The sequence below is a fragment of the Callorhinus ursinus genome, unplaced genomic scaffold (genome assembly GCF_003265705.2).
Source record: "Callorhinus ursinus isolate GAN/ISIS: 27379988/994484 unplaced genomic scaffold, GSC_fseal_2.0 scaffold4, whole genome shotgun sequence".
Classification (NCBI taxonomy): Eukaryota; Metazoa; Chordata; class Mammalia; order Carnivora; family Otariidae; genus Callorhinus; species Callorhinus ursinus.
Genome location: NW_027397066.1, coordinates 2,984,603 through 3,010,958, shown reverse-complemented (window position 1 = coordinate 3,010,958; position 26,356 = coordinate 2,984,603). Strand labels below are relative to the sequence as shown.

The window sequence follows — 26,356 nt, the reverse complement described above, 5'->3', positions numbered from 1 at the left end:
CCCAACTCGGCTGTGGCCTTGGCAGCCGGCTCTTTAGTGGAGGCTCGGCTTCCCTAGCTTTGGAAGCAGATGCTACCCCTCTCCTTCCAGGGGTACCTTCCAGGGTAGACGTGAGGACTGAGTGAGAAATGCACGGGAAGCCTAGAGCCCTCGGGGCCCCAGTTTCTCATCTGTGAAAGGAGTGACAGGATCCAGCATGGCCCAGGGCATGCCGTGGCATCCCAGGATCGCAGAGCTGGGGCCTGGCCCAGATCCCAGGCAGCAGGGCCAGGGCTGAGCCCCACAGCCCGGAGCCAGGCCGCCACCCCAGCGGCCATGCCCAGGGCGGCTGAGCCGCTACACCAGCTGTTTCCCACATTAGCTGCCCCTCCCAGGAGGGCCTCCAGCACTGGAAAGGTGGCAAAGAGACGGCCCAGAAGTTTCCAGGCAGCCCCGTGCTCCTGGGGCTGCAGGTGGCCAGCAGCGAGGGTACTGGGCCGTGCTGGAGGACAGCTGCTTTGCGACCATGCCCCCTGGTGACCTCTGGGCGGGCCGCCCGCGGGCTCTGGCAGGCCTGGCCGGCCCGGCCCTGTGTGGCAGGCAGGGTAGCTGTCGATGCTGTAGGGCTGGGCCTGGCCAGAGCTGGACGTCGAGACTACTGACCACAGCCCTGCTACTTTGTGCTAAGTGCTTAGGACAGTGCCGGGAGAGGGTTGCAGGCTGCCCTGGTGTGAGAGGCGGCATTTGGAGATGGCCCCGAGGTCCTGCCCCTGCGTGCACGCCGGGATCATCGGTTCGCCTGGGATGCGGGAGAGCCCGGGAACCTGACTTTAAGGAAGGGGACATCCTGATGGGCCTGACCTGACCAGGGCCGTCCCCCTGCCCGAGGGCTTGTTCATGGGAACCAGCTCTGGAGGCGGAGGGTCCCGTGGAAGGGCCTGAGAGTGACCCCGGATGCTGAGGGGCCCGGGCTCCAGGTGGGTCGCAGCCCCGCCACGTCAGACCATGAACCCTGCCCAACTTCCGACCCACAGAGACGCAGACGGTAGATGATGTAGTTACGGGGTCATCTGTTAAGCAGAGTAGACAAGAACACATAAGGAAGGCCACCGTCTGGACTTGTAGCTCCTCCTCGAGCCCCCGAGGCCCCTTACCCTTCCATGTCGCTTGCTTTCCTGCAGAGCGTGCCCTGCTCCTCGTCTGCACCCCGTGAAGTCCCCCTGGCCCCTCCTCAGAGAGGCCACCTCCGCTCCCCGCGCGAGGGTCTCCCGCAGTGTGGGCTGAATTATGAATTTTTAATGTGTTCCTCAGAATCGCCCTGTGTGGGGAGTCGCTGGGACCCCGGGGCGGGCTGCCCCCAGGAGGGAGGCTGCGGGGGAGGGTACTCCAGCCCCACCACCCAGACCTCAGCTGCTCTTCCAGACAGACAGACAGACAGACACCTAAAACTGCTGATGTGTGTTTCCTCGGCTCCTCTGAGGGTGACTTTATGGAGGATTCTCTGGAAAATAGCATTTTTTGTTTTTCTAAATGGGATACGCATGTCATAAAAAGTAAAAAGAAACAGGCAGGAGATCACAAAAAATGTTTAAGAATCAGACTAAATCCTGTTCCTAGAGAAACCGATTTTGAACCTTTTGGTGAACGTCATGTCAGGGTTTTCTCTGGGTACACACAAGTCATCTCCATGCCCACCTGCACTCACACCCGCACCTACCAGCACACGCATGCCCACGTGTGCACACATACACGGGTTCGCAGTAGGACCCGATGTAACATGGGCTACGCCATCTCATGCGACTTCTCCTTTTTGTTAGCTCAGTAAGAAGCCTGGACAGGTTCCCATGCGCATAGATCCAGACCTGCCTCGTGGGCCCCCCAAGCATTTCTTTGTGTGTATCGGGGACCGACTGTCTCCAGGCTTTGTGACGCACGACCCTGAACCTCCGTGTGCCCACGCCTCGGCTTGCCCATGATCGCCTCCTTGGTGCTAAGTGCCAGATGAACAGTCGTCAGGTGCCATAGGCCTTAAATAAATACCTGCGGGGCGGACTTTTACATCTCTATGCTGAAGGGTCTTCCTGTTCTAGTGCCCGCGACCAGACAGGTGCAGGGCACACCACGCCCATCATCCTCCCTCCCCGCTGGGGAGCGGCGTTCCCAGCTGAGGGTGCAGAGCTCAGTGTCTCTCTTCCCCTGTGTAATCTTGATCACTGGGAGGTTGGAACAACGCCTTACAGCATCTGTTTGCTGGCCTAGGTATATTCACAGCCCCCACCTCCCCCTCTCGTGAATTCCCGCTCCCTGCCCTGCACTTTTCTCTCCTTTGGAGCACCTGTGAGAGTTCCTCCCCGCCAGGCTGGTCGAAAGGGCGGGGGGCGAGGGCCAGGGTGAGCGTGTAGTGCAGGGGGCAGCGAAAAGGAGCACTCACAGGAGGGGTCGAGCCCCTCAGGGTCCCTTCTCAGCATGGAGGCGGCCAGCCTAGGATCCGCGAGGAAGCAGAAAGTGGGGCTCCTGGAAGGAATTTTAGTCGGAAGAGGGTTCTTCTTGGTGTGAAAAATGACTTGCCCCAAAGTCAATACAATCCAAAGGAAGGCACGCTAGGAAGGAGGAGGCCACTGTTGGCCTCAGTCCTTCTGTCTGTGAAATGGGACTCATGACCTTCCTTCCCTGCTGGGTCCCAGGCTGGGGCCCTGCTGTCTTCTCACTGGGCCAAGTGGGGTAGCTCGGGGGCTCCCCTGTACCCCACCAGCACAGCAACACGCAGCAGCACAAGGAGCCCACCACAGGACCCAACCCCCTACCCCCACTTGGGGAACCAAGCCCGGGTCCTTACCAGGTATGGAGCCTCTTAGTTCCCTGCATGCACACTGTCCCTTTTGCAGAGAACGCTCTGCAGGCTTCACCTGGCTAACCACCTGAGTACAGCTCTTGGCTTAGATATCAGTCCCTCTAAGAGCTTGAGGGACCCCTATTTGTTCCTCTCCAACCCTGGCCTCACTGCGCATGGGGGTCTGTTAGCTGCCCCTCCTGGACGCCGGCAGCTGGGCAGTGACAGGGCCGGTGGGCAGGAGCCAGCCCTTCTGCTTGCAGTGGTCCAACAGGCCACTGATGATCCCTCTGCGTGGGGGGCCCACCCTCCCCGCCACCTCACCGGCAGTGCAAGCAACCCCGGATGTGCTGGTGACCTCTCCCTGCTCTTGCCCACAGGGTTTGGGGAGGGAACGGGGCACCCACAGTTAGGAAGCACCAGTCCTGCGCTTCTATTAGCTTTACCCCATTGTTCCTTCCGTCTGAGTCCATGCAGGAACCGAGTGTCATTCCCCACAGGCAGCCCCGAGTCTGCAGCCCTGATTGCTGACACCTCCACTCATCACGCTCTGGGGTTTCGTGACCTGTGCCTGACTCAGTTACCGACGGGGGCTGTTGCGTGGGATTCAGGATTTCAGGTGACGCTCAGCCGTGGATGCGTGATGTACAGTGACAGGGAATTTGAGTTCTCTTCTGGGGGCAAAGCTTTGGACAGTGCGGCAAGTAGCATTCCCCAAGTCTGGCCATCAGGCACGGAACAGTGTCAGGGCCCACACGCCCACCTCAGGACCACAGGGTCCAGCGCTTGGGACCCTTTCAGCTGTGTCGCCCGAGGCCAGTACCCTGGCCTCTCTGGGGCTAGATTTCTCCAGTGCCAAAATAAGGAACATAAAACCCTTCTGTTGTCTGCAACCTGCATTAGCAATGTTTTAAAGAGATTTCTGTTGCACCTTCACCTGTTCACTGTGTGCAGGCCCTTCGGGAACAAGTGTGGGCAGAGGGAGCATGGGCATGGGACCCTCACCTCCCTGGATCGCCAGGAAGAGCGTGGAAAGAGCTGCCGTGAGCACTCACTGCCACCTTTACCAACAGACGGGGGGCTGGGGGCAGGGCTATGGTTCCCTGTGATGCCTGCGAAGGTGTGCGCTGAAGGTGGGCTTTGCCCGGGCCTGGGGCAACGCATCACCTGAGCTCAGATCCCGGCTCGGTCCCTTCTGAGCAGTAGAGCCTGAGCCTTTCTGAGTCTCAGTCCCATCATCTATAAACTGGGAACACAGTTCTGAACGTTCATGTCCCCAAAAGTCACGTGTGGAAACCCTACCACCCGTGTGATGGCCTCAGGAGGCGGGGCCTTGGGAGACGAGCCCAGTGAGTGGGATTAGTGCTCCTACAATGGAGACTGTATGGTACAGTAGAGGAGGCTCCACCCTCATGACCTGAGCACCTCCCAGAGGCCCCGCCTCTGGAGGCCATCACACTGAGCGTTAGGGCTTCCACATATGAATTTTGGGGACGTGAACATTCAGAATGTGGCAGTCATGTTCCCGTTTCACAGATGAAGAGACTGAGGCTCAGAGAGTCTAAGTCCATGCTGCTCAGAAGGGGCTGAGAGCTGGGATCTGAACCCAGGCTCAAATGGCTCCAAACCACAAACCTTCTCCTTACCCCCGTGCGTTCCCCCACTGTCCGAAGACGAAGTTGCACCCGTTGACACTGAGATGGGTTGCCAGCCCCGTAGGAAATCTTTGTGTTCCTGTGTTTTACGAAGGAGGAGGCTCTGGGGTATCCTTTTGCCTCTTGCTGGAGGAAGGGTGGGTGGGAGAGCAGAGGGCATCCGAGTAGGTGGCCCTGAGTTTCAAGTGCTTCGGTGGGAAAACCAGGCAAAGGGTGTGGTGTGGTCTGAAGGCTGTGGGGTCGCTGGACGAATGGAGGTGGCCCAGGTAGGCGGGGGCCCCAGGCTGCCTCTAGGACCTCTCTGAGACTGTCCCTTGCTCTATCTCGAGGGGTTCTTCATGGAGGGTGGGGCTTTCTCCTGCCCAGAGCTCTGGGCAGCAGGAGCCCAGGCTGCACAGGGCAAGGCTCCCAAGGCCTCCAGGGCCGCCAGACCGAAGGATCCAAAGAGCCCCTGCCGTGCCGGCCACAGCCCTTGGCTGCCATCCCACAGCCTTCGGGACAAACCTGGCTGACACAGTCTGCCATTGAGCTTTTCTCACGCCTGTCCCTGTCCCGGGCGACAGCCTCGAGCTTCCCGCCAACCTGTCTACATTATCCAATTTTCTCGTACTTGCCCCTTCTTGGCCTGACGGTTGTTGTTCTGACTCTGGGGAGACCTGGGTTGGGTCAGGAGCCACCTGGGGGTCCCGGAACCCTGGACCTCCCTCTGCCGCAGCCTGTGTCCCGCCAGGGTCACGTCCAGCTTCTGGCTTCTCCTGTCTCTGTCCTGCATGCATGGATGCCAGGCCCCCGGTGCTTTGGAGACTCTCTGTGCTTCCCTAAGGAACGGACTGGAAAGTCTTGTTGATAACAATGAGTGTGGCATTGGAGGCATGCCTGTACGGTCACCGCCTTAGCACCTGCCACCCCTCTGCAAGCCTGAGGAATTTTCACCTGTCTTTTCCTCTCTCCGCTCCCTTCCTCCTGCTCCTGGACAGGTTGGCGGGAAGCTCAGGGTTCTACAAGACCAAGATGCTCCAAAGCGGACTAACCAGTCAGTCGTGGGAGGCAGAGCTTGAGGTGGGGAAGGCACAGCACTGCTCAGAGTTTTGATGGAGGATTTCAACTGGATCTTTCTTCCTGAGCGGTTTCCTGATTTTCACGCACTCATGCTCCTACAGAAAATGCGGAAGTTATCGGAAACGGTGAAGAAACAGAAGAAACCCCCAGCGCTCATAATCCTGCTGCCCGTAGCTGACCACCATGGTGGTCTGGCGCGTGGTATGCAGCCTTTTCCAGGCATTGCTTAGAGCTGAGATTGCCACGTGATTCCCGTGGCTTCCACTGAACGACACACCCTAGGCGGAATCCCGCGGATGCCTGTGAGTGTCTGCATCCTGCTCTGCTGTGGGGTATAGTAATGATTTACCAGCTTCCTGCTGTCCGCTGACTCGTCCACTTCTCTCGTTCCCGCCTTCCCTTCCCTGCATGTGTGTGTGCAAATACTTTTGCTGACATTTCTCATTATTCCTTTGGGATGCTTGCCTGGAAAGCAGATGACTGGAGGCAGCATCCTGGTGGATCTAAGTACACATTTGCTGTGTACGCACCCCCGAGCCTCAGGCCTCAGATCTCACTGGCTGGGCTGCCCCCCTCTCCCTGGGTTTGAGAACCTGTGGCCTCATCAATAGAATACCAGTTACTATCCTTACCTTTGAATCTCATTCCTGGTGAAAAATTTAAACCCTCTGCAGGGTGGCATACAGGGTCTGATCCATTTATCTTCCAATCTTAGGGGGGGAAATTAAAATGTTAAATATTTTCAGCACGTTAAAAAAAGTACTCCAAAAATAAGGTTGTGGCCCTCACTAGGGCCCTCCTGCTCATTCTCTCTGGGACGCGCATTTCAATGACAAAGCTCAGCCCTGGCTCCAGAAGGTCCGGCCCCTGCTCAGTAACGTTGAATGCTGCCACATTGCCCCCAAATTCTTCATTGGCCACTGGACGCCCGCTGGAAGCCCTTCCGAATCCCACCCCAGCCACATGTGCTGGCTCCTTCTGCCGCTGTGACCACAGATGCCCACACCCACGTGCCTGGAATACCTGCTCTGCATGGCACCCTTAGGCTTCCTGGATCTGCCAGCCTGGAGACCAAGGCCTCTTCCTCCGCACGCTCGCCAAGACTGTTGTTCCAGCCCCAATCCAGTCCTGGGCTTGCATGAGGCTGCTTCTGCTGCTGAGTCAGAGCCCAGTGCTCTGTACTGTGTCCTCGTCGGAGAAATTGGGGCAGGAATACCCATCCCCGAGTGGCTGTGGTGGGAAATAAATATGGTTAAATGAGATAAGCTCAATCATGAAATATGCTTAAAATTAAGTAAAATTCAATACACTCAGTTAATACTTGTTCTTTTCTCTCCTTACACATATTTTTCCGCTCCCTGAGTGCACATAACAAACTTCCAGTGCAAGTTTGTGGAAATGAGTTGGTTCACAGTGACAGTATTTCATTATAATCGATAAAATTCATTTGTCTTAAAAAATCAGATCATTGGGGCACCTGGATGGCTCAGTGGGTTGAGCATCCAACTCTTGATTTCGGCTCAGGCCACGATCTCAGGATTGTGGGATCGAGCCCTGAGTCAGGCTCCCTGCTCAGCGGGGAGTCTGCTTGTTTCCTTCTCCCTCTCCCTCTGCCCCCACTCACTCTCTCTCTCAAATAAGTAAGTAAAATCCTAAAAAAAATAAGATCATTATTTCTTATAGGAGGTTAGTGCGCTTGTGTTTCAGATCTTATGTTGTCCGATCTTCTCTCTGCTCATCAAAGTGTGAGCATCAAAGCTTGTTAGTCTCTGCAGTCTGTCTGGCACAGTCCCCTATGCACGCGGGGCACCCAGAACTCTTTGTGGGTGAACAGATGGCCTGTCTTTACATAACGCTGACCGGCAAAGCTTTCCTGTGCTCACATCTCGGAATGATGCTCTTGTCCCCCCAAGCAACCTGCCTGGAATCTGCCTCTGTGGAGACGTTCAGAGGGTTCAGGAGCTGCTGTCACTGGCTGGATCGAAGTCTCCCCATGAAGCATCTGATGCCTCCACTGATCCGCCGATCCACAGATGGCCACTCAGGAGCCTTGGAGGGACTGGGGGAGCCCCTGCAGCCATGCTCTCCCGGCGACCTTCAATGTGTCCACTGACACCTGGAGCTGTAGAGCTGCCTACTCTTCTCCAGAAAGTCAGGAGGGACGGCTTTGGCATTACGGTTCTGGTTTCAGACAAGGTCTGATCTGATGAGACTTTCTCTTGGGTCTGAAAGCATTTAGTGGGAGGGAGGTCGAAAGAGGAAGCCACTGCATTTGGAGGATGGAGACTGGGCTTGGCCTCTCTGTAGGAGGCCATGTGGAGGGCTGACAGGACATCAGGTGGGAGCCAGAAGGACCAAGTTTGATTCCCAGAGCCCCTGGTTTCTAGTTCTGTGACCTTGGAAGAGACACTTGACTTATCTGAGTTGCCCTGTCCTCAACTAGAAAATGGAGTCATGATAAAGGCAGACATCTCTCTGACTACTCACTGTGTGCCAGGCACTGTTTGAAGATCTCTATGTATATTTATTAGTTTAATCCTAATTGCAACCACGTAAGGAAGGTGCGACCGATAGTTATTAATATCCCTGTTACACACAGTAGAAAAGGAGACCCAAGAGGTGACTTGCCCAAGGCCACGTGGCTGGGGTGATGGGACCAGTGCAGGTTGTCCCCCCCTAGTCCCCCAGCCACCTGCATTCACTCAGTCCTTTTAGCACTGGCACCAGGGAGACCCCCACGAAGGCGAGCCGCCTCCCCACTAGGCATCCTCTGTCCCTGGGAGAGGGCTAGGCTTTCAGGACCTCTGGGTGAGAGTGGATGAGTGGGCCAGGGAAAGATGGGGTGAGGGTCTGCCTTCTGGCCCCTTTTACGTAGAGGCTGCCAAAAAGAGAAGGTGCCAAAAAATCTTCCTGGAGTCTGGCAGCTTCTAACTGCCTCCGTCCATTCTTGTCCTGCCAACTGTCCACTGAAGGGATTGGAAGATTCCTACAGGTTCAGGAGCCCAGGGGGCAGGAGAGGAGGAGAGAGAGAGACAGACCCCCCTTTCCAAGGGGCTCCAAGAGCCACCTGGAGAGGCAGAGCTCAGGTCCAAAGGGAGTTCCATATTGCACCAAGCAGGGAACCACGCCTCTCAGCCTCTCTCTCTTTCCTTCTCTCCTACTCTTTGCTTTTCTCTCCCTTACCCCTTCTTCTTCCTTTCCTCTTTACTTTTCCTTCTTCACCTCCTTCCTTCCCTCGTTTCTCGTCCCATTTCCACTTCTTGCTGCCCTTCTTGGTTCAACAAACATAGATCCACTCCCTGGCCCTGAGCTGGGGCTGGGAAAGAGGACTGCCATCCAGGTGCCCCGGTGCTTTCTTCCTCTAGCTCCCCCTGCCCATCCAGCACAGCTCCCTGCCCCTCAGTCTCCTGCTTCCCTGCTTCCGCTCTCCCCCATACCGCTGGGTCACTCCAGTTTGGTGCCAGCGCAGGAGAGGGGGAGGCGCGCAGAAAGGGGAAACACAACCGGGGAGAAGCAGAGAGCTTTTTAGCATCCCACGGCCTGTGAGTCACCGCCAGGAGGCTCCGGAGTAGGAGGTGTGACCATTGTAAGGACTGTCCTGGTCTGGGGCAGAAGGGTGTGGAGCTCCATCCAGCCGCTGCATGTGGAGGGAAGAAAAGAGAAGGCGACTGCAGAGACCACAGTGACTCCAGCACTCCTCACCCTCCCGCCTAGATTCAGCCGCCGGCCGGTGCCGCAAACAGGTTGGTGCCGGGCGCGGGGACCGCGAGCACGTTCAGCACCCTGGACAGCGCCGCAGGAGGTGACCCGTGCGGCGGAGCGACCGCTCCCGGTTCCGCAGCGCAGCGCGCTTGGCCAGCCACCGGGGACCCAGAGCTTGCCACCGCTTTCCGCGCGCCGCTCCGAGCCGTGACGTCGGCTCTGGCTCTCCGGGACTCCAAGAGCGCGCCCGTCCGCCGCGCCACTTTCCCCGCCTGCGGCCGGAGCGGAACCATGAGCGCGGGCCCCTGCCGCCTCTGTTCCGCGGGGCGCCTGGCCGGCCGCTAGCGCCATGGGCCCGGGAGAGGCGCTGAGGGCCGTGCGCTGCTGTCCAGCGCGCTGGTGCTGCTCTGCGGCGCCTAGACAGCCGAGCGGCGCGCGTGCGTTGCGCGCTTTCCCGGTGAACCCGTCCCTGGGCTACCTGCTGCCGGCGGCGCTAGACATGCCCTTCATGCTGCTCGGGCAAGCTGCGCGGGGCGGGCGCCATCTGGGCCCAGCGTGTACCAGGCCGCATGCTTCCTGGACACCTTCCTGGAGTCCAACTCCGTACTTGGCACGGCAGCGCTGAATGCAGACCGGTGGCTGGCGGTGGGTTTCCCACTCCACCATATTTGCCCGGATGGCCTAGGTGTGGGGACGGTCATTGGTCTTCAGCGCTCTCCTGCTCATGGCTCCTCTACAGCGGAGCCTACGCGTCCTGCTTGCTTCCCCTGCCGGCGCCCCGCCGAGCTCCACGCTGCTGGCTTTGCACTGCTGTTCCCTGTGCTCGGCCTCCCCTGGCTCAAGATGCTGTGGGTGGCCCAGAGCCATTGCCAGCACTCTGATGTCGACACCATGCAAGGGGCTTGTGCTGCTCATGCCCCTGCATCCCAGGTAGTCGGCCGCGAGTCCCCACCCAGCCCAGAGGGCCGCACCCACTCCTGCGCTTCCCACTGGCGGCTGGCTCCTGAGCCAGCAGCAGGCACCAGCACCTGCCCCCGGGGGGTTCCCTCGCTGTGTGGCTTCCCCGGCATGCTGCTCCCAGGTTTCTGCATCTGCTTGTTTGTACTCTCAGTGAGTCCACACACTGGAAGGGCCAGGTGCTTCTTAGTGTCTGCATTTGCCTGTGGAGTATGTGCCCACAGTGAGCTTTGGCACAAGCCGTGAGGTCTGAGCCACCGGAGAAGGGTGGCCCCCCCACCGTGGGAGGAGTTAGTCACTCCTCTTCTGGGCAGGTGGTGTGGATCTGAACACTCCTTCCAGTTTCTGCCCTGCTCCCCCATGCCCTTGACTGATCTGAGGTCTCAGGTCTTGCGGAGGGTCTGCCGGGGTTCTGTCTGCTCCCGACTTGGCATGCATTTGCCCACGGAGTCTCCAGCTGGTGTCACTGCTACAGGTTGCCCCTCCTCCAAACTCCCCTCTCCCTCGATATCTGCCTCTGCCCCGCCCCCAGGAGCTCCTCCCTGCCCCGCGCGTGCCCTGACTTGTGTCCTCTGTTCTGTCCCCCCAGCACTGCCTCAGTGAGCAGAAGCACCATGGCTGGTGGCTGCCAGACAGATCAGCATCTTCATCAGGTCCTTCATCATCTGCTTAGCCGCATACATTGTGACCAGGCGGGTCCTGGCCCTCAGACCCCTGTCCTGGGAGCTTCTGGGAAGTGGGGCTTGGCCTCAGCCAGGCAGGCAGGCAGCCCTCTGAGGTCTCCCCGCTGGGGACCTGAAGGGAAGCTGACATCCACAGGGTCCTTCCTCCACACCTGAGGCAGCTGGGGCCTCACCCCAGCTCTTGTCAAAGGCCCCGGGACAGAGACAGCACCAGCCCCATACCCTTGCTGTAAATGAGAAAGCTGGTCCTGTCTGGGGAGACTGAGGCTGGGCCAGGCAGGTGCGGGGTCTGTCTGAGCCAACGTCTGACTCTTCCCAGTCTTAGGGAGCTTTTAAAGCCAGTTAGGTGGTCTGGGATCAACCGAGGCCTCAGACTCAGCATCCCCTGGACATGGATTCGGGGATGCTGCAGCAAGTCCCGGCCAAGGCCACTGTCACACTCGCCCAGAGCTCTTCCTCCCATCCCTTTCCCTGGAGACCCTGGCCTGGAGCTGGTAGGAGACTGGTGGAGACTGCATGTCAGGGGCCCAGACGGTCAGAGTCCTGTGGTGAGAGCAGCTGTCTCTGTGTTCCTGACACTGGGATTCCTGGGATTCTCATTCCGTGGCCAGGCCCCTGCTGTGGTCAGCCTCCCTGGGTGGTCCCCACACCCCATCTTGGGCCGAGGCAGAAGGACACCCTGAGGGAAGTGGCTCCTGGGTGGAGCTGATGGTTCTCAGCCTCTGGCCCAGGCTGCCTACGCAAGGGGCAGAGAGGGCACTGGGCAGGGTGCCAGGCTCCTGGGTTTGTTCCAGCAAGCATCTCCTAGAAGCTCTAGGATGCACTGGGAGGTCGACTTGTCTGTTCAGGCTGTCTACCTCCTCAGGTCATTTGGTTTGTTAAGCGTGATAGGGAGGGCACCCATGGTTCCCATGGGTTGGGGGAGGCTTCTGGAGCATCTGTGCCAAATGAAGTGGGCTCTGTCCACCCTGTCAAGCTCCCACTGAGAGCTCTCTGGAATCAATGCTCAGGATGTGAGTCAGGTGGCTCTTGGCCCCCCACCCATCTGGCCCCAGGACAGGGTGGATTTCTCATGGATCACAGGCATCACCATGCTTCTTCACACGAAACCTGGCCGGTGTCTCATGTTCTTAAACTGCATGTGTGCAGTCATAGACAGGGCCAACCGTGGCATTGTCCCATGAACCAGCAATCTGATCTGGTATGGTTTCTGTGTACACATGCGTGTAGACATGTGAGTGTGTGTGTGTGTGTGTGTGTGTGTGTGTGTGCCCCCAGGGGTGGGTGCTAGAGTTTCAAGAGCTCCTTCATGTGACCCAGCTTCAGTATTTGCTTTTGAAATTGTAAATGAATAATGAGGGAGCCTGGATTACTCAACCACACTATGTTGACTGCTAGCTTTTACTTTTCTGTCATTTAGGTGTGCAAGGACCCGTGTGTGTATATGTGAGCGTGCATGTGCATATGCACACACATGTGTGGCAGGAAGAGCAGAGCCTTAGTGCATACATTGGCAGCCCAATTTCACTGTGCGCACTCGGTGACATAGACTGCTCACACTCTCTTCTCTGTGACGCACATCACCAAACCCTTTGTGGGAACTGTGGATGAGATAAAATAGAGCCGCTTATGACTGTCATGAGTGCTCACGAGGCGGTGCATCTCACTCACTCACTCACCATTTTCTGAGCACCTCCTGCGTGCTGGGCTTTGTGCCGGGTTCCAGGTGAGTCCTGCCTCGCTGGGCTCTTTGTCCTGATGGCAGAAGACGCAGGTCAACAGGGACAGGCAGGTGTCTCCGGTGAGGGAGAGGTATTGAGGGATTGAGTTTGGGAGCAGCACCCTGGCTCTGTATTCATCTGCACCCCCATCCCCACCCCAGACTGCACACTCCCGGAGGTGAGGGTGCCGCACACCTGGGACCTTAATCCACTCTGGCATTTGAATCAATAAAACCCAAGGGCGATAACCAAGAAACAGAAAGGGAAAATCACTGTGTCCCCAGCTCCTTTACCTTCTTCCTCCTCACCACCACTGCTGGGCTCAAGGTGACTCTGTGATATTTCTAAGCAGGTTAAATCCACCTTCAAGGTGTCCACAGAGGAATCTAACAATGCATCACAGTTCTGAAAACAACTCCCCAGAGAAGATCTCTAACATAGTTGTAGCAATTACAAAATGACCAGAACAGATGCACCACCTGGCAGGGGGAGAGAGACTCTTTCGGGAGGAACAGCACACCCCTCCGTATATGAATGCTTACGGGTTAAACCACCCGCCACATTAGAATCCCATCCACGCACGTGGCCATGAGGCTCTGATTTCATTCCTGCTTCTAATGTGGGGGGTACCAGCCAGGCAGCTCTTTGCACACACTAACCCGGCTGTGCTGCTCCCAAGCTCAGTCCCCCGATGCCCTTCACTGGAGACACGAGCCTAAGGCTCACAAAGCGTGCGCAGAGCCACTCAGCTAGAAATGGCAAGGCTGTCGCCTGTACTCTCTGTGGTTCTAGAACCTCCCACTCTAGGGCACGGGTGTGTACGTGGGCGTGGTCACTGCCACTGAACCACCTGCTCAACTCCCTGACAGGCTAGTGGAGTGTGTGTCCTTTGTCACTGTTAGCCCTCCCTGGGGCATCCTGAGCAAGTACCTGAGCTACGGCTAGGCCGCGGCCAACCCCTGAGTGGACTTCCCCCAGGTCCTGGCCGGCATCCCAATCGGCTGCTGAGAGTGGGGGTTGCTCCTCACGACAGCCACTCTGTTCAGCACTGAGGGGACCCGAGAGAGGCTGGGGCTTCCCTCAGGCTGGCAGTGGGGTGGGGCACTCCCGGTTATGGTCACTAAATGGGCCCATGGGACAGCGTCCGGGACCCGTGTGCACATCTGTTATAGTTCACGGTTCAAAACTAGAATGGTGCGCAGCGTGTTGTAAGCCCTCTGTAGGGGTGTGTTGCGTGAGGGGTGAATGGACACAGTTCCCTCTCCATTGCTGTTTGCGCATCTCTTCGGGCCCCAGCCGTCCCCTGCAGAACTGGGGCTGGGCTGCAGGATAGGGGCCCAGCACGTGGTAGGAGGGACTCTCAGGGAGGGCCTCGCCGGTGGGATGCTGCAGAGCCTGCAGTGCTGGCCCCCCAGCCGAGGTCCTGAGTCTCTTCCTTGTAGATACGCAAACACAGAGCTCCTTGGGGCCCATCAGGGCATCAGGGACAGCTTACAGCCTGCTGGAGCCAGCTGGACAGGTTCTTCCCAACCCCTGGGGTGTCATTTGGCAGCTTTGGGCTGATTCTCCAATGTCTCCCCGCAAGCAGGTTATATTTAAGTGCTTATAAATTGTAAAGCGCAATTCAAAGAAAACAAATTATTTTTAGGAATGATAATAACTAGATCTGTGGTCAGGAAGAAGTTAAAAACAACAAAAAACCCACCCAGGCAGTTCGAGGAAAGCCACGTTCCAGCCTTGGGCTAGCCATTGCAGGTGTGAGGGGGTTCACAGGCGGCACGTGGCCCTAGAGCCTGGGGTCCCATGGGCACCCCCAGTGCTTGCAAAGGAAGCTCTGTCTCTATTGTCTTGCAGGTAACTCAGAGCCAGGCTGTGAACTCGCAGGCTGAACCCTCTCTCCTTCCTGGGAACTTCTCTGGGGGCAAGAAGAAGCCTTGCATCCATGCGAGGAAATATGTGTATCTTGTCCCCTGGAAAATGCCACAGCTAGGAAGAGACAACACGCATCGCAGGCGGTGACGGCTTCTCTCCTGTTCTGCCTTCCCTGAAGACACCAGGGAATTTTCTAGAAGACCACTCAGGCACAGGTGCCTCCCGGGTGAGTGCCACTAGTTGTGTCCATGCTGGGCATTCTAGAGCATTCTCTGACTCGCTATGTTATCTTTCGCCTTGGATTTGTGGTCTTTTTTTTTTATTTTGAAAGATCCTTTTCGTGTGCTCTTAAATGTATTGCAAAATGATGTCACGTCCCAAGTGCTGTGTGAATCAATAAACATTTTATTCAAAGTTCTCTTGTTTCTCTGCAAAAGAGAAAGTGCTGCCTTTGCAGCAGCCCGGAGCCAGCTACCAGGGAAGCGGCTCCCTGCTGGGCTTCCGAGAGGTGTGGGACTAGACTTGCCCCGCGGGGGCTCAGTCCTCCTGCAAACTTTGTGCTTTCCCGGGGCACGCAGCACAGCACATGCTCTTCCGGGGGGCGGGGGTGTGCCCAGCTCCCATCTGATTCCCAGAGGGTCTGAGACCCCACAGGGCAGGAACCACTCCCCACCGTGCAGGGTTGGCAACTCCAGGCGGGGCTGGGGCTTCGTGAGGAGAACGTCTCCCCAGCTCCCAGCAGGGGCAGCACCGAGCTGGTTCTGGAGAGCTCTCTGGAATCTGGACGAGTTAGACCCGCTAAGTTCAGGGAGGCGAGTGCTGTCCCAGAGGAAGCTTGGGGAGGGGTGGAGTCTGGGTGCTGCGCCCAGGGGCCTTGACCCTTCAGCTGGGCACCAAAGGAGGGGTGGACTTCCCCCATCATCGTGAGCCCTGAGATGGGCAACGGCACCTTCCCAGCGGAGGGCCCCAGGCTCACTGAAGTAAGCCACTGGCTCAGGGCGAGCCACCTGGTGAAGTGACCCATAGGGGATGGCAGAGTCTGTGTTCTCTCCGTGACACCACGAGGCTTCCTCCCCCATGTTTTACCCTGTCCCTCCACTGCCCGCCCGAGCATCTAAACTCTTGCAGCCTCAGGCTCTGGCTGCGTCACCTTGTCCCATCCTGATGGTCCAGGTCTGGCCACACGCTGCCCCGCCCCTCTTGGCCAATTATCCCGTGGGCGGCCGGACAGAGCAGGGAAGGGGGAGGACTTACACAGCTCTTGGCCCTGGGAAAGGGTTAACCTGCCTGGACTTGGCCCTGCCAAAACACTTGGTGGGGTGCCCTCCTCCTCTCTTGGACAAGGAGGCTTGGGTGAGAGACGGTTCCTTCCAACTTAATTGGGAAGGAAAGAGGTAGGTCCCAGAGCGGATTACCAAATTCTACCCACTGGGTCCCTAAAAATAGCAATAGCTAACATGACCCTTTCTCTTTCCCAAATCTTAGATGCCACTGGTTTGAAACAGTATCATTATTCCATATACTGCTCAGACAAAAAACAAACCCACAGTGAGGGCTGTAATAGGAGATGCCCACACAAATCTGGCCATGTATGGGTTGCAGGCTCAGTGTCGTGAGAACCTAACCTGCCTACGAGAGGGGACAGCAAGGAGACTCACATGCTTCCCCTGGCACACGGGGCGGAGGGTGAAAACCTCCCCGAGAATGTGCACCCATCAGCTGGCACTCAGGAAAGGTGGGGTCTGAATTCGCCCTCCCAGCTTGGAGCGGGGACCCCAGATGGGAAAGTCAAAGGAAAGTGCCCGGGCTGGAGCAAGCCCAGAGACTTCTGGAAGGACTAGCTGCGGTCTGGGTGGACAGAGGGCGGCATGGAACATCGGATGCCGAAAAGGGCAACTAGAGTCAATGGGCTGGAGTAAGCGGCTCGTTCTCGGGGCCAGGCATGGATTGAAGCCCTTGTCCGATGTTTACCCCAAGGCAGGCACCGTCACGATAATCCCAGACTCCAGGTTAAGGGGCTTGCCCAAAGTCTTAGGGCGGAGTCGCATCTGGCTATAGGGTCGGTCCTCCCCTCCACCCAGGACAGTTGGTAAAGGAGTCCCATAAAGGCACATGGATGCTAAAGACAGTCTGGGTGGATGGCCTAGCAGGGGAGGGACTGGCCCAGGTGACTGCTGGGATGTGGACCCAGGTGTCTAGCTGGCATTGTCCCCAGGGCCCAGGGCGCGAGCACACCAGGGGCTGGACTGCAGCTGTGGGCTGTGACAAGTGGCTGGCAGGCAGATGTGTGCACATCTGGACGGCAGAGTCAGCACCTGCTGAGCTCCATGAGGGGGTGCTTCAAAGGCGTTCGCTAAATCCCAAAACAGTCCTGGTCCTGGGAAGAGAGAGAGGCTCTGGGCAGTGAGCCGGGGGCTCTGGCGCCACACTTCCCTCACCTTGGGACCAGGGTCCTGGGCTTCCCTCCTCCCAGGCCCCTCGAATTCCTGCCCGGATGGCTGCGGGCGATGTAGGCAGGGGCTGGGGAGAGTGGGAAGCAGTCCTCCCACACCCTCAGCAGTCAGGTCATGGAGGCGTGGCTGTCTGCGCTGGACTGTCCCGCCCCCGCCCCCACATTGCCTTTGCCCCCTCATCTAGAGGGGAGGTGGACTCACCCCTGCGATATTTTATGCCACCACTGGGTTGGTCTGTTGCCCCCTTTGATGAGCTGAGTGATGGTCTGCCACATTTCACTGAGGACCCTGGCGCCAGGCTCCCTGCCTGGCTCTGCTGGAGCGACCAGGAGGGGGCTTCTCCTCAGGGAGCAGAGGGAGACCCCCCCCCTCAGAGGTGAGGAGCCGCCCAAGGACATCCAGAGCTGCCTGCCCTTCCTGGTACCTAAACATCCCGCACAGACAATTCTCCTACACCCACGCCCTGGCTCCGTGGGGGGATGGGGTCACTCCCTCCTCCCTCCTGGGACAGAGGAGTAACTTGGCCCGTTCACCACCAGCTGGGGTGAACACGAGGGCCAGGGCCCACCTTGGCCCCCAGACCCGCCCTGTTCAAAAAGAGGGGTTTTTAGGCAGGATCAGCAGGGGCTTGGAGGTCAGCTCCCAGGGCCCTCGGTGCCAGAAGGGAGACCGAGCCCTAGAGGGGGCGCCGGGCCCTGGGGGCGGGCCCTGGGCCGGAAGCGGGCAGCTCGGCTCGGTCCCTCCCGCCGGCACCCCTCCACGCTGAGTCTGGGCTGCGCTGTAACCCGACTCCGCGCTCGCGCTCCTGGGGGGCGGGAGCCCAGCGGCCTTCGCCCCGCGGCCTGAGTGCCGAGTGCCACATCACTGCGCCGCCGCCCGCCCGCCGCCCACCATGCGGCCCCCGCCGCCGTTGCTGCTGCTTGCCGCGCTGGCCGCCGCCGCCGCCCGGCCCGGGTGCCCGCTCGCCCGGGGGCCCGCCGGTAAGGCCCACCACCGCGCGCCCCGTGCCGGGAACTGGCCCCCTCCCCCGCCCCCCAGCGACCCCTGGCCCCGGAGCAGGTCCCCAAGCGCGCGCCCGTGCCCTTGGAACTCATGGTCCGCTGGGAGGGGGGCACTGGGCTCTCGGGGTACAGGGAGGCTGGGACCCCAGGGCGGAGAGCAGCAGGTAGCTGGGGCAGCAGAGGGGCACCGTGCCCTGCCCACCGGAGTCCCCCTCGGGGCAGGGCACAGTGGGTGGGGCACCCTGCCGGTGGGGTCTGAGGGAGCAGGTGCCAGGACTTTGCAGGGGACAGGCCGTCCGAGGTCCCTGTTCCTCCCAGGAAGGGGGCAGCCTGTGGGCAGCAGCAAACTCTTGACCGCTCCCTGCCACCTCAGGCCAGTGATGTGGACAACAATATCTCCCGAAATGGGCTCTGAGGGCCTGGGAGGGGGCTGGTGGTCGCCTGGGGAGGGAGTGGGTGTGCCTGGAGGGCTCTGGGACAGGGGGAAGGGATGCGCCTGCCTGTGTGATCTCACCTGTGAGTGTGGGGTGAGGGGTGGAGGCAGGGACCTGCGGTCCTGGGCTCTGGTCCCTCCTGGAGCGGGCTTCAGTTTCCCCTCATATTCAGAGTTGGAGGTGCATCTAGTCCCCTGTCCTCAGCATCCTTATCGGCGGCAGACATCTCTGTCCCCTTGGGCACAGGAGTCTGGGCATCTCTCGGGGGCTGGGGTTTGTGGATACCTGAGAAGGTGCTGGCACAGCCAAGTCCATGTGCCAGGAGCAAAATGTCCCTCTCAAACGTGCCAATGCCGATCTTTCCTTTTCTTCCCTCCCCGCTCTGGCCCTCGCCCTCACCCCTTTCCTCCTCTCCATTGCTGCAGAAAGGCCCAGGCAGAGTGTGTGCCTGTGTGTGTGTGCAAACGTGTGCACAGGTGTGCAGGCAGGATGTGGAGAGAACTTGCACTGTGTCGTGGATGGACCATCCCCTGGACCTCTGAGACCCCAGGAAATGTCTAGAATCATAGGCTTGTTGGGGACCATGGCCCCCTCCTCCAAGAAGTCCTCCCTGACCTGTCCTTTTCCCAGGGAGAAGTGCACCCCCTCCTCTGGATGCTGGCACAGGCCACTCCTTCCTCACTCTGAGGAATGGGCGGAGGTGGGGTGGGGAGCTCTGGCTGAAGCCCTGAGGTGGCACCGGTGACTGTTTCCAGGAGAAATCCTTGCTCCAGTCCGATCTTCACTCCGGACAGAGGACCATGTGCAGTCCTTAGAAGCCGAATGGCTTTTCCAGAAGGCAGGCTGGTTCGGGGCGGGGACGGGGCGGTTTGCGTCCAGGCTGCTCTACCTGATGCCTGTATCTGTGTCTTTATTGTGCCCGTCCTGGAGCCTCAGAGCAAGCCTGGACCCTCCCCTCCGCCCTTGTCTCTTGCCTTATTCCAGAGCTCCGCAGGGAGCCTGCGGGCTGAGGCAGTGTTCGTGCTCCGAGGGGCCAGGCAGGTCTGGGTTCAAATCCTGAGTCCTCTTCTCTGCTGTGTAGCTTTGGGCAGATGGCCCAACCTCTCTGGCCGCATTCAGGTTTCTTGTCTGTTAGAAGAGTCCTTGGCCAGAACCAACAACCTAACCTCCGCTGAAGAGGGAGGGAGGCAGGGAGGGAGGGAGGGAGCCGGGAAGCCGGCCAGCCCCAGGTCAGCCTGGGTCCCTCGCTGAAGACGTGCTGACACCTTGTGGTCACCTCGTGGAACGGGCACGTGCGGGGGCGGCCGAGGAGCAGCCTTGGATTGGCGCCCTCGACACCCAGGGATGCCTGCCCCATGATAATTTTGCGTTTTCTAGTGGTCACACTAAAGAGGACACGAGACACGGGTGAAATTCACCCGAACAACCAATTTTATTTAAGCCACTATCTTGTTTCAGCATGTTGTCATCCATATACAATTACGAATGAGGTGCTTTATGTTCTTTCTTTATACTAAGTCTGAGACTTGGTGAGGACTTCACATGTGCAGCAGGCGTCGGCAGGGACTCCCCGCTTTGAGTGCGCCGTGGGCCAGAGCGGGCCACTCCTCCCTTGACCCCACCCCAGCCCTGAGCTCCCCGAAGGTGCACACTGGGGCTGGCCTCTCGTCGTGGGTGGAATTGTGTCCCCAGAAAGAAATGTTGGAGTCCCCATACCTGTGGCTGTGACTTTCCTGGGAAGTGGGGCTTCGCAGGTACAGTCAGAGTACGAGGAAGCCACACCGGCTCAGGGCCGGCCCTAAATCCAATGACGGGTGTGCTTAGGAGAGGAACACATTGGGACACAGACCCACCAGGAAGGGCATGTGACGATGGGGGTGCAGCCACAAGCCCAGGGCTGTCGGGAGCCCAGAGGCTGGGAGAGGCGGGGAGGACCCTCCCTCAGGTCCCGCGGAAGGGTCCGGCCTGCCAGCCCCTGATTTCAGGCTGCCGGCCTCCAGCGGTGCGGGACGTTCGGTGTCTGTCTACTAGCTTGCGGAGCTTTGTTGTAGCAGCCCCAGGAAGCACGACCCCCCCATCTGGCTGGCTCCCGTGCCCACATCAGCAGGTGCCGTCCACGCGTCCTGCCCACAAGCACGGGGGTCATGATGGGCAGCCCTCCTTCTGCCCATGTGACCCAGCTACCATCTGTGGAGCCCTTACTGGGCTCCCCCACAATGATGGGCTCTGTTGTCACCTCCTTGCACAGAAGAGGAAACTGAGACCCGAACTTCAATTTCTTCCTCTGCACATCAAAACCCCTCAAAACCGGGAGGGATCCCTTCACATCCACTCAAAATCCAGCCCCCTTGTGTGGCACCTGGTAACTTTGTGGGGGCAGTCGGGGTCACTGGTCCACTCCCGGTTTCCCCGTTGCATGTTTTCCTGAGGCCACGGGGGTCCTGCCCCCCGGGAGTCCTTCCGTTCCCTGTGCGTGCCGAGTCTGAACAAGTCTGCAGGCTCGCCCACTGCCGCTCAGCGCAGGCACACGGCGGGTGCACTCCGGGCACACGGATGCAGGCGTGGGCAGGGGAGCCAGGGGCCCTTGAGGGTCCGTGAGACCTCGGGCTCCTGAGCGGACCTTCTGAGTCACGGCATCTGCCCCTGTGCGAGCTCACATGGGCTGTGGCAGGGGGTCAGCTGAGCGCGCGTCCTGGGGTTCAGCAGTCAGCGTCGGGCACAGACGCTCGTGCACAGGACCCTGCATGGATCTGATGCTTTTACCCGTTCTCCTGGCGTTAACTCAGTGCCTTTAGCTACAGAGACAGCCAGATAACAGCACACTGTTCCAAGCAAGGTCCTGGGTCGGTTTCCTATTCTTTCCTTTTTTCCCTCAAGTATTGGTTCAGCCTGTCACGCCTCTCATTCTGCAGACGACGGTGGGCACGGGTCAGGGAACACGATAGACCATAAAGACTTTGGAGTGTCAGGTGGGTGCCCAGAAACGCCCTCCCCTGCATGCTGAGGGGAGCAGGTAGTTTTTGCTGCTCAGGGTCCTCGAGCTCGCTCACGGCCAGTGCGCTGGTCCCAGCATCCGAGGTGGGCACAGTAGGCACCCTGCAGCCCTCTGTTGCATTAGAGCCAGCAAAATTTGGGAAAATTATTTAGGAAAATCATTTAAGGATAATTATTCTCTCGCCTGTTGCTTTTCCCAAGTGGTGCCAGCCACTTAGGACAGCCTGGAACCCTTGGCTCACTGTCTTAAGGGTGTTATAAAACAGTAGCAGTAACGGAGCTATTACTTATGGGCCATCTACCCGAGCCACGTCCTGTGCTGGGCACTGAATGTGGGTCGTGCCATAGAACCTTCATGTTATTCCCACCACATGATTATAGTAAACCCCACGTGCAATGGGGAAAAAAACCAGGGTCTCCCTGCCATGACCAAGGGCTGTCTAGGTCCAGTGCTAGGCATCTTCCCTGGCTCGCACTGGGCTCCCTCACCGTATTATTTGGACAAGGAGGGAGAGTGAGTCCCAGGGCAGCAGGCCTGTTCCTGCAGAGCATCTGCACACAGCCAAGCATTTGCCTGGATCTCTTGGTCGCCAGTTTTGAGAGTAGAAACCAGGCAGCGAGGGGGTACCTTGTAGTCCCCCATCCCATGAGGGCGCTGGGAGCCTGTCTGCTGTGGGGTCGGGGGCTGTGGTTGCCTCGTCCGCAGAGGGCAAACCGTGTGCAGAGCGTCCTGGAAGGGGGAGCTGCCTGGCCAGCCCCGCAGGACCAGAGCCCACCCTCTGGCTGCTCCCACTGTGGGGGCTCCTGTTTGTTCACTCAGGAAAGTGCTCACAGCGCCCAGATCTCAGGGTGCGTCGCCAGAAGGGGCTCCCACCCTTGGGGCTCATGGGTCAGGCCTGGGTTTTGTGTGAGGTGACAGGATTAAGACACAGGCTTTTCCCTCTGTTTCAGCTTCTTCTGGGCTCCCCCCTGCACCCCCTTCCCCCTTGTTTCCCACTCTTTCTGCCCCCCAGCCTGCCTGTCCTCCCAGGACGCCTGCAGGGGCCAAGGCTCTAAACCTCATGCTGGTTTCCATCCCTCTGAGTCAGCTCCTCCTTCTTGGAGCTCCCAGAGGCCCCGGACCTTCTGAGAGGTAACTTGCCAGGTGGCACTGAGTAAGGCTGGTTTTCCTGGCTTTTCACTGTTGGGTCTCCCTGTGTGGGTCTCGAGGAGGGCCCTGGGAGCCCATGATTGCAAGGATAGTTTGCATGTTGGTCCTCTTCTCCCCGATTCAGGAGATGGTGGAACGCAACTCTTGCAGAGTGGTCTGGAAGGGGCGGGGGGAGCTGGGGCCCGTCTGACTCTCTGGGGACTTTGAATAACGTGGAGTCAGAGTTACTGGTGGGGATAGAGCCGGCTGTGGTACAGGCTCCAAGAAAGGCTCGTTAAATATTGGGGAATTTTGCCAGAACTAGTTCAACTGCTAGAAGCTTGGAACGGCCTCTGCGTGGGTGTTTACACCACGGTGATTGGCAAACACGGCAGGGCGGCCCCAGACTGGAGCCGGATGGATGCAGAGCACCCACCCCACGCTCTGGCTGTCATTCCTTAGGCGAGTCATGGCACCTCTCCGGGAGCCAGGCTCCTCCCCTGCGGAGCGGGGAGAAGGCTTCCATCAACACCGGAGGGTTGGGGTGCAGCCCCCTGAAACAGAGCTGGTGGGGTGTTAGCCCGGGGCCGGGTGCGTGGCCAGCACTCGGGAGGTGCCAGGCTGCCGTCGGAAGCAGCCACGCACCACCGTTAGTGTGCATTCTCCGGACGATGGAATGACCGCGGTCCACACCCCTAACAGCACTGTCCTTTCTCTTCCCAGGTGAATGCCACGGGCCGTGGGCTGCACACAGTGGTACGATGATGCATGGACTTCTCTCACGTTTGCTTTGTGGGAGTGATGCAGTCCCTCTGCGCTGTCGAGCCCTTTAGAGAGCTGAACCCACAGTTCCCAAGGGGTGATTAGTAACGAAGCCCAATACTCAAATCCAAACCCCTTCTTAAACAGCAGGAAATTAGACAAAACAAAAGAGGAAGGACCCTTTATCTATGCAGCCTGGGCTTCCCACCCTGGCTCTGTCCCCAGCTCCCCCAGAAATGCTCCTTCCAAGCATCCCTGCTCCCCTGGCCCCCATAGCTGGCTGGGGTCCGACGTGGCCGTGTGTACACGGCATGTCCGCTCTTTAGCCTGTGAGCTCCCTGAGTCTCGGCTGCGTGCAGGCACCTGCCAGGCAAACCCCTTCCCCTCTGTAACATGAGGAAGGGAAAGCTGATCTCAGGGGATGAGCTTGAAGACTAGGTGGGCTCTGACAGGTCTGATGAGCTCAGAAGCGGGTGCTTCTTCTCAAGTCCCCTCCTGCCACATTTGGGCATCTGGTATGTTCTAAGTGGAGGGACTAGACTTTTTTGAAAAGCAGGGAATATTCTCTCAATAGAAAAGCCAACGACACATATAAAATGTTTTGAGCAGAGAAATGCTGAGCAGAAATCACCCCGTCCTTTTAAACTTTGAAAACTGGCAACATCTTGTCACTTGTACCATGAGGGAGTTGCACCTGAGGGCACAGAGGGGGGCAGCTTGGGGATGACCGTGCACTCAGCTCCGTGCCGGAGAGGCCTGTGGGGCAGGCAAGGGCCCCCCGCCGTACTGGGTTGGAGAGATAGGAGTTAAGGATCACACCAGAAAATGCCCAGTGACAATAAATTCCCTGTACCCGGGACACCCACCCTTGTGAGATGCAGAACTGGGTCAGGCCGGGCTGAGCCGTGGCTGTCTTCACCAGCCCCGTCCTCAGCTCCCTGAGCCTGAGCTAACCACTCCGCGATCTGCCACTTTCCTGGAGACACGAGGCATTCCAAGCCGGGTGCATCTTTGGGGACTCGTTTACTTCGGGGCTGTGAGTTTGGGAGGGTCCGCACCTGCTTCTGCAAAACCAGGGTCTGCTGGCTTCTTCCACATCCCCTGATGGGGCAGCCCCTCGGCAAGGCTGGCTTTCCCACACCCATTTTGCAGCTGTGGCAGTGGAGGCCCAGAGCGGCCTGCACCGGCTCACTCCCCAGGGAGCAGTGGAGCCTAGTTAGTCTCGGGAGCCTTGTCTGGTCCCCCGCAGGCTCTGGCTTCCTCCCCGGGAGCCCTGGTCGGGGCCCCATCCCTGTGGGCCCTGGCCCCGTGGGGCTCTGCTGGGGCAGGACGGATGACCGTGTGGGTCACGGAGGCAGGGAGTGACCCGGTGACCCCACCTGCCCCCAGCCACGTGTGTGGACATGCAGCTCAGGACCTGCAGTGACGTGGCCTATAACCAGACGACCTTCCCTACCCTGCTGGAGCACCGGTCCCGGGAGGCAGTGGAGTCCAGCTCGGAGTACATCCTGCTGAGCGTCCTGCACCACCTGCTGGAGGGCCAGTGCAACCCTGACCTGCGGCTGCTGGGCTGCGCTGTGCTAGCCCCCCGCTGCGAGGGCGGCCATGTGCACAGGCCCTGCCGGCACGTGTGTGAGGGGCTGCAGGAGGCCTGCCAGTCCGCCTTCGACGCCATCGACATGGCCTGGCCCTACTTCCTCGACTGTGGCCACTACTTTTCAAGTGTGGAGGAGGGCTGCTATGACCCCCTGGAGAAGCTGCGAGGTGCGTGGGGCCCCGGGGCTGCACTGGTGCCCAGATGTTCAGAGAGGATCGCCGAGTCACGGTGGGCAAACGTCCCCCATATGGAGGCCTCCGGCGCCGGTGCCTGGGCCAGCCGTGACTTTAACAAATGGAAGCTTAAGTGCAAAGGGCCACGCGTGGCCAGTGTGGGCCGCCCCGGACAGGGCAGGACCGTACGGTCCCCGCGTGGCCCACACTCACGTCATGCCGCTCATGGTCAGGTCCCCGTGACCTGGTGCTGGGCGCCCCCCACGGATGTGAGCTGTTAGAGGACAGAGCGGAGGCTCTGGGAAGGCAACTGGCAGCAGGGAAGCCAGCGTCTGCCTGGCAGAGTCAGACCACCGATCGGTCTGTGAGGTCAGCAAACAGCCGTTGAGCGCCTGCTGTGTGCATGGCTCCGTGCTGGGGTACTGAGAGGACAGGGGAGCCCAGGGACCTGTCTGCGCTGGCTTCCTGGCTCGCCGGCTGTGTGTGGGGCTCGGGGCTGGTCTGGAGCTGGCTCTGGGCCCGAGGACTCTGCCACCCACAGGCCCGTGTGCAGGTGCAGCGGGCCCATGGGTGGCGCCCTGCCAGCAGGTAGGAGCTGTGTGCGTGTGCAGAGGCAGGACACTTGGCCGCGGGCGCACCGGGTGCAGGGGTGCAGAGGAAGAGAGCCAGACGTCCCCGTGGGGCCGAGCCCGCCTGCCCTGGGAAAGCCCTTGGAGGTGGCCCGAGAGGGATTATTTTGGGCAATTCTGCCACCAAATTGCTGGTTCCGTCTGCTTTTTTCCTTCCTCAAAACCGTTTTGAGCAGAAAGAAAACCACAGGGCAAGGGAGACGCTTAGGGAAAAGGATTAACTGTTCAGCAGCCTCTGCAGGAGCTGTGTCTTCAGTCCTGAGACCGGAGGGGGCGGGAGCCTGTGCCCTAGGAGGAGGGATGGCGCCAGGCCCGGAAGAGCAGGGCTGGTCCGAAGGAGGCCTTTTAGAGGAGACCTTTTAGAGGACCGGCGAGGGCTTCCCTCCCTCCTCCCCCCTTCTCCCCCTCCCTCCTCCACCCCCACCTCCCACTGTCTCTCCCCTCCTTCCCCCTCCCCTTCCCCTCCCTCCTCCTCCCCACCTCCCACTGTCTCTCCCCTCCTTCCCCCCCCCCTCCTTCCCCCTCCCTCCTCCTCCCCCACCTCCCACTGTCCCCTCCTTCCCCCTCCCCCTCCCCCTCCCTCCTCCTCCCCCACCTCCCACTGTCTCTCCCCTCCCTTCCCCTCCCCCTCCTTGCCCCTTCCCCCTCCTATTCCCTCCTCTCTCTCCCTCTCCTTCCTCCTCCCCCTCCTTCCTCCTTCCCTTCCCCCCAGCTCCCCCCTCCCTC

General features: G+C 59.3%; 2 protein-coding genes across 2 annotated transcripts in view; both read left to right on the top strand.

The window, feature by feature from the left end:
- Positions 1-4,715: 4,715 nt before the first annotated feature.
- Positions 4,716-10,159, top strand: GPR78 (G protein-coupled receptor 78). Its single transcript, XM_025887486.1, is given in 10 exon segments — positions 4,716-4,730; positions 5,625-5,717; positions 9,238-9,474; positions 9,571-9,659; positions 9,661-9,745; positions 9,748-9,911; positions 9,913-9,933; positions 9,935-9,997; positions 9,999-10,119; positions 10,121-10,159. Coding segments are annotated over 10 exon segments (927 nt in total).
- A 7,540-nt stretch (positions 10,160-17,699) lies between these two features.
- Positions 17,700-26,356, top strand: part of CPZ (carboxypeptidase Z) — a 29,517-nt gene continuing 20,860 nt past the window's right edge. Inside the window, exons 1-3 of the mRNA XM_025887484.2 lie at positions 17,700-17,891; positions 23,193-23,225; positions 24,621-24,995. Of these exons, the coding sequence (XP_025743269.1) occupies positions 17,804-17,891; positions 23,193-23,225; positions 24,621-24,995 (496 nt within the window). The 5' untranslated portion in view covers positions 17,700-17,803. The remainder of the gene's footprint in view (positions 17,892-23,192; positions 23,226-24,620; positions 24,996-26,356) is intronic.